At 28.3% G+C, this 14,864-nt stretch overlaps 1 protein-coding gene across 2 annotated transcripts; it reads left to right on the top strand.

Moving 5' to 3' along the window:
• Positions 1-1,180: 1,180 nt before the first annotated feature.
• On the top strand, positions 1,181-14,172 carry LOC132934858 (peroxidase-like). 2 transcript variants are annotated; one of them, XM_061001245.1, is made up of 12 exons: positions 1,181-1,424; positions 1,608-1,627; positions 8,079-8,186; positions 8,264-8,525; positions 8,610-8,836; positions 8,908-9,072; positions 9,151-9,347; positions 9,630-10,192; positions 13,019-13,172; positions 13,291-13,467; positions 13,542-13,731; positions 13,798-14,172. In XM_061001245.1, the coding sequence occupies exons 3-12, from the start codon at positions 8,096-8,098 to the stop codon at positions 13,992-13,994; spliced, it is 2,223 nt and encodes a 740-aa protein (XP_060857228.1). In that variant the 5' UTR covers positions 1,181-1,424; positions 1,608-1,627; positions 8,079-8,095; the 3' UTR covers positions 13,995-14,172. The 2 variants fall into 2 exon arrangements, with proteins under 2 accessions (XP_060857228.1, XP_060857227.1); XM_061001244.1 differs by lacking the exon at positions 1,608-1,627 and having other exon boundaries at positions 1,181-1,395.
• Positions 14,173-14,864: the final 692 nt, after the last annotated feature.

The following is a 14,864-nucleotide window of genomic DNA, read 5'->3' as shown; positions in this document are numbered from 1 at the left end:
ATATCATAAAATATACTTGGTAATATCATAGGCTGACTGATCGTTTTCGCTCAGAATCGTTTTTCTTATACAATGATATTATATCATTGAATTCAAATTTAACACCATCCATTACAGTAACCCACTTGTAACCTACTGTACAGCAGAGCGACATCCACTTATCCACCTTTTTTAAATTGTTCATTTCGATACATAGTTGATCAATTTTGTTTTTGTAATAACTGTCTATTCCTTCTAATTTTGTATTTAAACGTTTAATTTCTTGGTTGCTGTCTTTTGTTTCGGTATTTAATTGCATTACTTGTTTGTTCAAAATTTCTGTGTATTCGCTAAGTCCTGAGCTTCTTGAATTAATTCTAAATTGCATAAGTTCATATTTTTTTAAATTTTCTTTTAACTTTTTTAAGTTACTGTGGTCGTGAAGTGAAATTGCGTGTAATATAGGTTCCCTTATGCCTTTTAGTATGTAAACACAAATATCTTCCTTCCTTCATATCCTTGTCTATTTGACTACATAAATATTCTATTTCCGTAACAAAACTAGAAATTGAATCTAAGTCGTTTTGTTTCCTATTTTCTAATTTGCCTTTCAGTATTATAGAGTATCCTATTGGTTGAAATTCGTTTATGAACTCGCTTTTTAGATTTAGGATTAATGTCGATTTTATTGAATCTTCTTGAACTTTGTGTTTTTGTAATTCGTTTAAGGTTTCTTCAAAAATAATAGTAGTCACTTAGTATGAGTATATTATTGTATATATCATATACGACATAAGTATAGGTACTTGATGATACAAAAATTCACAAGGTGATAATTATTTTTATAAGATTTATTATTAAGTCTCATGAATTTGAACGCGGAAATCGGCTCCAAATAATCGCTTGGCTAACGTTTTTATTATTCGGCTTATAATAAATATATGCTCCAGCTCGAACACTATAAATTATATAAAACACACACAGCACTACCGTTAAACCGGTTTGTGAATTCCTAATTTCCGATAATAATACAAAACTCATCGTCTCAGTGTCGCATTCCCCTCGACTAAAATTACAGAGAAAAAACTGGTCACCGCCATGGTTGGGAGGGGGTGGGGGTGGACCCAATACGATCGTCGTTCGCCCGATACCTCGGTGGCCGACAGTGGAATCTAACCACAAACATCGGTGCATCGACGACGATTCCACGTGACACCGACTCCACTCACCAAGACAACAGGCAGACTTCCAGTTATTAAAAGTTATTTAACTCATCGTTAAACGTAATTGGTTAAATAATTGTAATCTTCGAATGAGTATTTTCAGTGTTTCACGACACAATTAAAACAAAGTAAATGACACGATAACAGTCAAAAGATAAGTATCTGTACATTAAACAATATAATTCAAGTCATGGTGAGTACCTACCAAACATTTATTTAAAGGTAAATAAGAAGGTTCTCCCTTATAAATTATAACAACATTCATCGTTAAAATTTAAAAACAATAACTGCATTGATATTATATTACCATCCATATTTAAATTGTTTTTATACTATAGCGTTCCCTGCTTAATAAAATTGTTTATTTTCAAATTTTTTTTTTAAATGTTCAACTCGCTGATCAAGTCTAAGGATCATATAGCTTTGTGAGTATCATGTGTGGCTGCGTTATCAATAATGTAATAGTAGTTTTTAATAATTTAATCATAATAATAGTAGGTACTATATTATTGTTATAATTATAATCAAAACACCCTAAATCATGTAGTTTATTAGCAGTGTTGGGAATAGATAACTAAAATATTATCTAGATAAAGATAATAGATTTTTGGTAGGAATTTATCTAGATAAAGATAATAGTTAAAAAGTTTTAAGTATCTGGATAAAGATAATAGAAAAATGTGATTTATCTAGATAAAAAAAATAGATAAAAATTTTTTTGCTGTTTTTTTTTCATACTTGGCAATAACTATTCAGTGGCATATTATCCAGAAATCTTTTAATGCGGGGAACCTTAGATTCAACACCATAATATAATTTACAGCATCACCTGTATTAGGTGTACACCTGTACATTTTGGTGCACATATTACCTACATCATTAATTTTATCATTTAAAATTGATGCTTTTACTTAAACTCAATAAATATACTTACCTATGTACCTATCACATACCTAGTAACTCTTAAGTAAAATAAAAAACAACATTAATATAACTCTTTTAAACATCAGAATGTGTATTTAGTTTTGATTTGTATTAGCACATAAAATAATGATGCTTGATTAGATAAGATATAGTATATTTACATATTTTGTTTATTTAGTTATTCGAAAAAGAAAACACATATTAAAAACCAATTTATACTTTATTAACCAATTAACCAATGTATAACAAAACCAAATAATTTTAAAATTCTCTGTTTTATCCAAATAGAAATTAAAAATTAGTTACATGGCAAAAAAAAACAAAACATAAACAATATGATACTCAGTCAACAATTTGACCAAAGTATATAACAAAACTAAATAATTTTAAATTTTCCATTTACACAAATATAAATTAAAAATAGCATTGTTAATAATAAAAAAATGAAAAACATACCTCATCAGGATTATAAAAAGTCAACAACATTATTGAAACAAATAATAATTATTAGAATATTTTTTTTATATGGTTAGTAATAAAGTTTTTATTATTAATTATTATATACAAGGTAAGTTTAATACAATATACAATACTTTATAAATATAATTATAATATACTATTATACTTGTAAATTCAAACACCTACAACAGAGTAGCATTTCAAATGTTTTATCATGTAATCTATTTCTACTGGGAGTTAAAATTTGTATATCACTGCTGAACAATCGTTCAACAGGAGCAGACGAAGGCAATGTAGTATTATACTTTAAAAATACTTTTTTTACAACAAGAAAATTATTTAATGTATCAATATCTTTTTTTTTTGTACTCTAAATAAGAAAGAGCCTGCACACTTGATATATTATTACTTTTTACACTATGCGAAAATTCAGTAGACTCTTCAAAACATATATTTTCATTAAGGATTTGATAGAATTCACTATCACTGCCATCAGTTTCATCATCAGTATTGTTAAAACCAGAGGTCGTACTTTCAATCAAATTTAATATTTCACATTCAGAAATAAATAATTTTTTACACAAACTTAAGTATCTTACTGGTGCCCAACTAAGTTTGAATTTGGGATGACTGATGGAAGCCAAGATGAAAGCTTTACTCTTTGGGTGTTCTAAGTCAAATAAGTAAATGAATCTTTTTTTCGAGACTAACAATTAATAAATGAGCCAATTTTTTATAATATATTAAATGTGTTAACTGAATTAACTTGAGCCTTAAAGCAATAATTGTAGGTGCAACAAATCCTAAGAAACAAGATTGTTCACCTTGTAACTTGTCAAGGGCTAAAGCTAAATGCTCCATGACTAAGCAATATTCTTCAAAAAACTTCCATTCAGATATTTTAAGTTTCTTTAGTTTTAATTCCTCAAATGCATTTAAAAGTTTATCTTTATCAGTTAAAACTTTTTTAACTGCAAAAAATAATGAATTCCACCTTGTCATAATGGGCACCGGAAATTTACAGTTACATATATCAAAAATTTTGTCTGATGCAACAGAGCTCCTACTGACTAAATTCCAGGGGGGGAATAATTTTTCAAACACAGGCTTAGATATTTGTTTATAAGAATGGTCATCAATTTTATTTACATCGGTAGTCGCGATTAAACTCAAAGTATGAGCAGAACATGTAGATGATCTGGTAAGCAGATTTCATCTTCATTATCAGAAGAATTAATTACATTTGGACTTGAAAATATGGTTGACAATTCTGTAATATCAATATTTTCATAAGTATCATCAACCTCTAAATTATTTTCTTCATTACTTGATTCATCGTTATCACTACAAAACCAGTTATTTGTTAAATTATTTGAGTTGGAAGAATTTGACTGTGGCTGAATTGAAAATGTTCTAAAGGCTTTACCAAAATTTGATGCATTATCGGTTACACAATGAGAAATTTTAGAACTATTGGTGTTGAATATTTTAGTAATTTTATTTATAACCTCAGCAATATTCAAATATGTGTGACTACCTTTAATACGCGTACAACCCAATACGTACGAATGTCTATTAAAATCTTTTTCATTAATGAAATGACAGGTCATGCCTAAATAGCTTTTATTATTACATGACCATATATCAGCTGTTGTACAAATAAATGATTGCTCTGAAATACATTTTGTCAATATTGTAACATAGGACATGTACCTTAATTTCAATTCTTCGCTGATAACTTTTGAGTCTGGAAGAAATTATGTGTCTGATATACCAGTGAGACCCATCATTAATTGCCTGAATGCTGGTTTTTCACAGGTAATTATTGGCCTCATTTCTTGCACGATATAATCAAAGACTAAATTGATAATCTGTAAATAAAAATATATGATTAAATGAACAATTTATTTATAATACTTATAGTATACTCACATAACACTTTGATAAGACTTTCATAAGACTTTGAAGGAGATAACTGTAATTTTGGCTGAAACATAGATGCTAATGACACATCTCTATTCTGGTTAGACTTTTTTGCTTTTTTCTTCTCATTTTTATACTTTTCTAATTTTGATAATATTGATGCATGCTTAAGCTGAAATATTAATTAAAATTTATTTTAACGCTAATATTATACTTCAATAGGTATAGTAGATATACTATATATAAATTAAAATAAATACATTTTTATATTTTCTTTAATTTAAAGAACAGCTGTAAAGTTAAAAAATAATAAAAATTTGTCAATTATATTATTTTTCTTGTATACATACATTATTACATTATTAACATTAAATATATTATATTATATTATATATATATAATACCTTACCTACCAATATTATAGATATTTTATATTATTAGTGACCAAGTATTTTGTTAATTCCAATCAAAATTAGCTAATGATAGGTATTTAAATTGTATATTATTTGTATTGATACCCAACAACCCATTATATAAAATATTTTTTTTTATACAAATGTTCCAAGAATCTTTTTATAATTATATTTTTTTTAAATAATATTAATGTAATTTATCCATCATTCGTTAAATATGAAGAATGACCACCCAAAGTACCTACCAAAAATAATGTTTTAATTTTAATACCTACTTAAAATGGTTAAAATAAAATCAAAAACTTACCTTTAAATGACTTAGAAAATTGCTAGAAGAATTATTTTGGCCTTGTAAAGTTTTTTGGCAAAGTACACATTTTGCAATTAATTTTGTTCCAATATTTGACACAATATCGTAAAATTTGCCGTCATATAAGTAATGGTTAGACAAATTCCCTCAAAACCATCCGCTATTCCGCTTCTGTTGTTGGTGCACAAGCGTCATCGAATTGACCTGGGTCGTCTATAGTTACTTGAGCTAAATCAATTGCTGTTGATACACTTGTGGATTTTTTAGAATCATCCATATATGGTGTAGTTAAAAATCGCTTCATACTTAAATATAGCTGGTCAAAAACCGAAATAAAAATAATAGGTAAAAACAACAAGAACACAAGAAAATCACAATTGACGATAATTACTGTCCACGTTGTATACTTGTATAATAAACTGTGACGGTGTTTTGTCGTTCTGAATGTTCTGATAATCAAAACTCTGAAGTAGGTTTAATCATATTATTATTACCCAACAATAAAATGTATAGATGGATATTATTGGTGGATCATAAATCATAATATATATTATATATAATGTATAATATATTTACATATATATATAATCATAATCGTATATATTAGATAAGACTCTATTTATAACTGCAGTAACGCAAGCGGGTCTTGTACGAAACAGACCCGTATGTTTTTACGGGTAATCCCGGGACTATAGGACATCGACACGGTCGATCAGAAATAACTAATTAGTAATAAGTAATAACCTGCAGAAACATTAAATTAATAAACGGAAATAGCACAACAGCCAACGACCATTAATTATTAGATTCAAGATATATTTTATACTTTATGACTGCTTTAAATTTGTACTATATACCTTCTGTTACTTTATATTGCTATGGTTTTTGATTTTGAACAAAAATGTAAAAATGTATACTTGTATACAAAAATATTAAAAAATACCTATGTATAAAAAATTATCTAGATAAATTGATATAGATAACTGAAGTTTTCATCTAAGATAAAAAAATAGATGACGAGTAGATTTTAATCTAGATAAGATAATAGATAATGGAATTTTCATCTAGATAATTATCTAGATAAGTCCTAATACTGTTTATTAGTAATCTATTCACATTGTAGTACTGCAGGTGTAAATCAGACACAGAGTATGCGTTTTTATTTTTATAATACCATTTACCATATTATAATATGTATTGTATAGTGTAGCCGGTAGACGTTGATTTATATTACTTTATTCAATTCGTTATTTAATATTCGGTGTATGGTGTTCAAAATTAATCTTGAATTTTCTTTTGCCCGGAATAATAATTCTGATTCACAGCAGTATATTAACAGGTAGGCAATCTACCTGTTTTAGATCGCGGACCCCGTGCAGATTTAACTCTAAATTATCAAATAGTACCAAGTTTTATATAATACGGTGGATTAATATATACAATTATTACATAACCCTAACCTAACCGTACTTACTAAAATGCGATGAATAAAAAGAAACCAAATTTAACCCTTTTTAAAATAACCTATCTCCGTCCCAGAGGTCTAATCTGCACAAAAACATTCATTTTATATTGATAAAAAATAATAATACAAATCATCAAACATAACTGATTAACCAATAGCAACCAATATGTACTCCACAATTATTATTTTAATCTGCAACAATAAGCTAAATTTTTATTTTATTATTATAAGCTTTTTTTCTGGACAGATAGCCACTGTTGTATTTTTGACATCCAGATTTCCTACTTTTCCAGTGGATTTTCCTAAAATGTTCTTTCATAGATATTTTCTCCGTGGTATACACTATTTAAAAAAAATCAAGAAGTTCTGATAGAGTAGTTCCTGTAGAAATAGTTTCATTTCACATTTATATTGTTAGATATATCCTATTTTATTATTATTTACCTTTAACTTGTGTAGTTTAATACTTAACATGATATCCTCTTGTATTACAATCACTTATTAATATGCTGTTTTTACAAAATTAATTACCAAGCTGTTAGTTTATAAAACATGGTATATGGTCTTCCTATTAGTGTGTTCATTAAATGCTCCACTTTCCTGCACAATTATATTTGTTCCATTGGATTCCACCAAATAGGAAAGATTTTAAATATATCTCCAGTAAAATGGCCTCTTATATGATTTAAATGTGAGATTATTATTCAGGGTATCTCATAGGTTTTTTATATTAATAATTTTAAAATTTTCATAAGTTTTACAACATTTATCAAATTTAAGGTTTTAAAAAAATTTTGTAGATAAAAATGTATAAACAGTAGAAATTTAATAGCTAAATATTGAAAATTTGAAAAAAGGTTTCTCGCAAGTAGTTTCAAGAAATATAATAACACAGTTTTTTATTGTTATTTTATGTTTGAAAATTACATATTAAATAACCAAGAATAACAAATTTAGTTATACTGTTGTAATTTTATAATATTTACTCTACTTACTGGCTACCGTATTATAAATAAGTAATAACAATTTAAATATAACAAAAAATATCTACACTGACAAACTGCCACAGCTCAGAATCGTTTTTCGTATTCAATTATATTATTATATGGTTGAATTCAAATTTAATACATAACACATTATTAGAACGTTATATTTTAAATTTTTTCGCAGTTGGCTCTTCCGCCTTTCTTCTTGATGAAAACTGACTATCAAGTGCACATCTAGCCTTTCTCAATACGCAAAATAAGCCCAACTACACTTCAGAATACGCCCTTGTAAATTATTTTTGAGTGAATTCTATAAAACAGCTCTTTAAATAGTTAAAATATATAAAGTAAAAGTTATAATTGATGATAAAATATTTTTTTTTTAAATTATTACAGTTCATATAATTAGCAGAATGAGTACCTCGATATCTATACATCTGTGGATTTGTATTTTGGTATTCTTACCATCGTGTTACAGAGGTCGAGCTGAGTTCTACTTTAAAGGTATAAACCATAACTATACCTTCAGTTTTGATTATTTTTCATACGAAAGGATATCAATGATTAAATGTTCTCTATAGATGATGGTTTGATGATAAAAAGAACTGACTGGTACAAACATCTCAAAACCAAAGAATTAGATGATCATATTAAAACATTTATCAGCAAAATTGGGAGACGTGAGGAGGATAAATTATGGTTTGGGTTAATTATGGATATTGGAAGCCCGGAGCATGGACTATTGATCGATTCTCAGCTTTCAGAAGAACTGTATTCATTATATAGGCATGCTGAAATTGTTTCTGAAGCTTCCTCATTTATACGCGATAGAGAATGTCAAGAGTATATACCTACAATATAAATCTCATTAAAAAAAAATATTCTTAATATGCATAAATTCATTGACCATTTAAATTATCTTGATAGTGCTGGAGGACAATGTGCCATAGACTTATCGAAAGTGAAACTAGACAAGACATCTTTGGGTAAGATTTGTTTGTCCATGTTTTACAACAAAACAGCATGCATCGGGATGAACTTGAAGTATCGTAGTCCTGACGGTTCTTGTAACAACTTGAAACGTTACTACTCGGGAAAAGCAACCACGGCTTATAAACGTTTGCTGTTTAATAACTATATTGATAGTTTTTATGGTAATAATTATAACATTATAATTTACCTTTGTGCGTATCTAACGATGTGTTTTCATTTACTGTCCATACAGAAGTTAGGGAAGATTCTTTTTCGTCATACAGACCCAGTCCTAGAAGTCTGAGCGTTGAATTTGTCAAAGACGAGCACTCACCAGATGACTTCAAAACGATGGCAATGGCGTACTGGACGATTTTTGTAGGCCATGATCTATCTCACACTGCAATGTCTAGAATGCGTAGGATTAACACATAACCATATATTATATTGATTGGTCGTAATTATTAATGCATGCAAATTAATGTTAAATCCTTAGTGACTAGTAATAAATCCGTGAGCTGTTGTGCAGAAGAACGATCGGAGCTCATGCCTCGAAGCATATACCACGAGTTGTGCTTGCAAGTTGTGATACCGGATGGAGATCCATTTTTCCGTGTCCCTCATCGTTGTATGCACTACGCGCGTTCGGTGCCAGCTGTGCGTTCCGATTGTACTTTTGGAGTCAAGGAACAAGTAAGAGCCATATAAGATAATTCCATATCCATAAACGTATATTTATGTTGGTTATAATACTCAAAATTACGTTAATACTTACCAACTTGGTAAATTTATATACTGTCATTATAATTATAATTAAAATTTTAAAAGGGAATCTATCTACAAAATAAGAAACAGTGTCTATTTGCAGTGGTGCACATTTTTGATACCCCTATTTAGTGTTGAGAACTAACTTTTCAAATTCCCCTATAGTCATAGATAATTTCAAATTGAACGTAACATGGTTATTTTTCGCAGATGAACCAAGCTACTCATTATTTAGATGGGTCGATGATATACGGTTCGTCGGCGAAACGGACGTGGTCGTTGAGGACCAACTTGGACGGCCAACTATTGACAAGCATGGGCTGCGATAACAAGAACCATGGCGACCAGCTACAGCCGCAGTATATGCCGCTGGAAGACACCGAACCAATCGCCTGTCAGTATGGCAGCGGCACGTGTTATAGAGCTGGTGACATCCGGGCAAATGCGCTTCCCCAACTGACGGTCATGCACACATTGTGGATGAGGGAACACAACCGGTTGGCCAAACTACTGTCCCACGTCAATCCGCACTGGGACGACGAACGTATTTTTCAGGAGGCCAGGAAAATCGTTACGGCATCCATTCAGCACATAACTTACGCTGAGTGGCTGCCAGCGCTGCTCGGGGAAAACTACACCAGGCGGAACGGGCTTGAGCTGCCGACAAAAGGCTACAGTAACGCGTACAACGAGACCACCGACCCGAGCGTCAGCAACAGCTTTGCGACCGCAATATTACCATTCGCTAATTCCATGTTAAGCGACACCATCAGGTTCGTGCAAACCTGGTATAAATATATTATTATTATTATCGTCTATATGTAAGTTATTTCGGGTTGAGGATTTGATATACATAAAACTATGAACAATTCTAGTAATTTAAAAACATTTAAAATCAGTGTGCAAATGCAAGAAAGGGGGGGGGGGGTCACTGAAAATTTCCTGAAACCATAGATCAAATACAACAGATAAAAAAACTTATAATTGAAACTGTCCGTAAAAAGATCAAAATGTGTCAAAATATTTATAAAATAAACATCATATAGTGAAAATTTCAATTATCTAGAGTTTTTTAATTAAATCGCTATCTTAGAACTCAAGTCAATATTCAATCTTGTAAAAATTTGAACTTCAAACGTTCATAAAAATTTAATTTAATTTTCAGGTAGCATTTTTTTTGATAAAAGTAGAAAAATGTATTAGGAATTTTAGTTAAAATTTACAAATCTGAAATTTATGGAGAAAAATGTTTATGTTTCTTATTCAAAATAAATTGCACATTTCGTAGTTTCTTATATATTAAGAGCTATGTATTAAATTTTCAAAATTTTTGACCCAACGGATAAAATTCTATTGACATTCCTAGAAAAAAAACTAATAAAATTGGAAACTGTAAATGTCCGTATACAGTTCAAAACACATCAATATATTTTGAAAATGTTAGTTTCTAGAAAATGCTACCATTTTTGTTTTAAATTTCCCTGCGATTTTGAAAACTATAGAGAATTTTAAATTTTGACCTCAGGAATGCACCAACTAGAATTACTTTCCCTTCCAACAATATACTTTATGTTATACTTAGCAATATACTGAGATGTTTAAGAAAATCAAAGCAGTGGTACTGCCCCAGGCGGTGATGACAGACACAAAAATAAATTAATATTTAAAAAAAAAAAACATCATTGTAAAGTCATTACATTCCTTTCAGAATCTAAAATATATTGTACATTCAATAATACATGTAATATGTAATCACTTTTCTTTTTTTATAAATAATAATTTTTATTTATTAATAGTTTTTCCTTGTGATTGTGAATCTTAACACTCAACATTAATTTTAATCATTAGACTTGTATGATTGTATTGAAAAATTGATTATAAGGACTGGGTAGGTGTAGTGACTTAAAAAAGGACACTGAGATTAATTTTCTAAATTGAGATTAGTTTTGAGTTAGTGAGTCTTTAATAATTACTAATATTATTGTAAATTGAGCAAAGCCCCCCACAACTTAATTTGGTACACAGACTTCTTGCATACCCTTACATAAATGTTTGGCTACGCCTATGTTTAACACCTATAATCAATACAGACTTCATTTAACTATTAATAGTTACTTAAATAAAGAAATTACAATGGATATTTTTTTAAATACCATCGAGAGACTATTGCAAATATTATGAATTTATATTTATACTATTGTGACTATTGTGAATTTATATTTTATTTAATTTTGGAGAACTTTTAGACAATGTAGGACAAAAAAGACACTGAAAAAAAATCCACGGAAAAAAAGTTAAATAAAAATTAATAAATATATAAAAATAAATATAATTTAAGTATTAGTAATAATAATAATATTAGTAATATTTTAAAAATATATTAATAAGTTTCAAATATGATATTTAAAAAAAAAAATTATTCAACTTAACCAACTACCGTATTCATAATAACAATAAAAATAGACTGTAAAATATTTTAATCTTACAAACTGTCAAATCATGTAAATCTTTTACTGCTCCAAAAAGCGATGTCAGACACACCAAAAAAAAAGACACATCATTACTATAGAATACTATTGATTTTATTATAAAATTAATAATATAATAATTGACAACAACTGAAATTTGTAAAAATTTGAATTTAAATAGCTCATAAAAATTTAATTTGACTTTTTTATAGACATTTTTTTTTTTTTTTGATAAAAGTAGATAATCTTATAAGGAATCATGTATTACATTGAAATACTTGGACTAAAAAAGAAAAATTTTATACAATATAGTAGTAGCCTTGTATTAAATTTTCAAGTATTTTTAATCAACAAATAAAGTTTTATTGACATTCATAAAAAAAAAGTGAGTAAGTGGATGTCGGTCTGGTGTACAGTAGGTTACAAGTGTGTCACTGTTAAGGATGGTGTAAAATTTTAATTCAATGAAATTTATCAAATCAATTATTATAGTGACCCCTTGCGGAAAAAGGAAAATAAGTACGTTCTATTGTGTTTTGAATTAAAGAAATGAAATAGACGGAATATTGGCACTATAATTTTTTTTATTTTCAGTGATTCAAAAAATCCGTTGATTACGTGCTGTTGGTAATACGTTGGTTCCTTCTAAATTAGAAGGACTCAAGATTTTATATAACATGCACTATTTGGTTTAAATAAACGTATACCCATCCACTGTTCATTTTTAAAATGTAAGAAGGTAAAATTGCTGAAATAAAACTCAATCACTGTTTTAGATCAGAAACAAGTTTATTGGTACACACGAATTGCCGTGTTATAAATTAGAAAAATTCTACTGTCACTTCAGCACAGATTCCTTCGTTGTTTGACCTATCTACATTTAAAAGTTACTAAAATATATTTGCACCTATACTACCTATATTATATTAAATACAATTATATTGACGACTGTCTACATTGTAGACTCAACAATATAATATGACAACAATAAATACATGTGCCAACCTAAAAATTGATAATGTACACAAGAATATATTATTATGTCGATTGCTGTGCTTTTGTTTCTAAAGAGAATCATCGCATATAGCCTACTTATAATTACTAATTTGTATGAACCTACGTATTTTTTAGTTTATATACGGAAGGCCGAATGATCAACGCAAGTCTTTCACTAAAGGAACATTACAACCGACCAACTGGTTTACTATTAAATTACATGGATCAGCTTGTCAGAGGGCTATCTACGCAGAATACACAAAAAATTGATATGCTATTTACTAAAACGGTAGGTTTTTGAAATACAATCAATATAACGCAATGACATTACATTACATAATCCTTTAAACAGACTATATTATACGTTTAACTATAATTTAACATTAGTGATTTAAATTTTTTATCAGCTTACAAATCACTTATACAGTGTTTATCCAAACCACGCGTTTGGAATGGACATCGTCAGCTTGGATATACAACGAACCCGCGATCATGGTATACCAAGCTACACAGAATTTAGAAAATATTGTCGACTAAAAGCTATCAGAAGTGTACAAGATTTATCCAAGATCATGGTTGAAGGCGTAAGTTTAAAAGTATATTAAATATTAAATAATGATATAGTACTTAATTTATTCCTGTATATTATAATATTTAGTCAACTGATAGACTATTGAAGCAATACAAACATTGGAGAGATATAGAGCTATTGGTAGGTGCATTGTTTGAGAAACACGAAGAAGATTCAATGGTTGGTCCAACGATGAGATGTATTATTAGAGAACAGTTTATAAGAACTAGAATGGCAGATAGATATTTTTACGATTTACCAAATATATTCAATGAATGTTAGTATATCTGAAATATTTTTAATGAATGATTCTGATTTTAACTATTTTTTTATAATTTTTAAGATCAACTGACAGAAATCAGAAAAGTGACGCTTGCCAGAATCTTTTGTGATAACAGCAATAATGTCACAATGATGCAGAAAAAAGTATTTTTGATACCTGCAATGGCTGATTTGCACCTCTGTAATTCCCAATCAATTCCAAAAATCAACATCAATCACTGGTCAGAGATGGTCGATACATTTCAAAAAAAACCTTAAATTTAATAATCAATAATCAGCGGAAGTACCTTCACTGGATGGTTTGTTCCCTCAAGAAACTCAAGCCATTGCATTTAATTTTATTTAAAAAACATACATTAGGCTTATTATACTTTTTTTTTAGTATAAATTGTATAAGTTCTAGATTAAAAAAAATAATCAATAATCAGCCTTTTCTTTCATTTTACCTATATATCTTGTTTTTAATAAATATTCTTAAATTAATTTGAGTCTAAAATTTGCTATGTTACGCACTTGTAAGACGGAGACAACAAATTTCACTGTAACGGCCCATTATGGCCAAAAAAATAAAAAAAATTTTTGTCTGTCGCAGAAAAATTATAGTCAGGCCAAAATACAATCATGATAAATTTTAGGTATGTATACTCTGCAACACCTCAAATGACGGCTCTGGTTTTGCCCGAATCCCGATTTTTATGTTTTACATAAACTACACCGTATTAATATGACAATATGAACTACCCACTCAGCATTTGTCAATCAAAAAATTGTATAAATATTGAATTTGATATGGATTTAGATATTTAAATTTAAAAGTTAATGAATTATTGATAAAATATATTAATTTTTACGCTGTAACCAAAACATTCTATATTTATGAATAATATTTATAATATTTTAAAAATGATTAAAAATTGAATAAATCTGAAAACTCATAATTTATTATTCAATCTTTATTATTAATATTCTACCTTTATTTTCTATTCATTGAATAAAACATATTTTATTTCCAATAGTAATTGGAAATTAAATATATCTTATAATGTAACATTAAATAATTTAACTATATTAATATTTATTTTTTGTTAATAGGTACTCATAATTTATTTAATATTTATAATTATTATT

The sequence above is a fragment of the Metopolophium dirhodum genome, chromosome 1, assembly GCF_019925205.1.
Source record: "Metopolophium dirhodum isolate CAU chromosome 1, ASM1992520v1, whole genome shotgun sequence".
NCBI classification, from domain to species: domain Eukaryota; kingdom Metazoa; phylum Arthropoda; class Insecta; order Hemiptera; family Aphididae; genus Metopolophium; species Metopolophium dirhodum.
This window is presented reverse-complemented; position numbering and strand designations above follow the sequence as displayed.

Coding starts and splice junctions, on each gene's coding strand:
- LOC132934858 (XM_061001244.1), top strand. CDS start 8,096: ATGAGTACCTCGATATCTATACATCTGTGGATTTGTATTTTGGTATTC. Junction 8,187..8,263: donor AGCTGAGTTCTACTTTAAAG/GTATAAACCATA, acceptor TGTTCTCTATAG/ATGATGGTTTGATGATAAAA. Junction 9,348..9,629: donor CTTTTGGAGTCAAGGAACAA/GTAAGAGCCATA, acceptor TATTTTTCGCAG/ATGAACCAAGCTACTCATTA.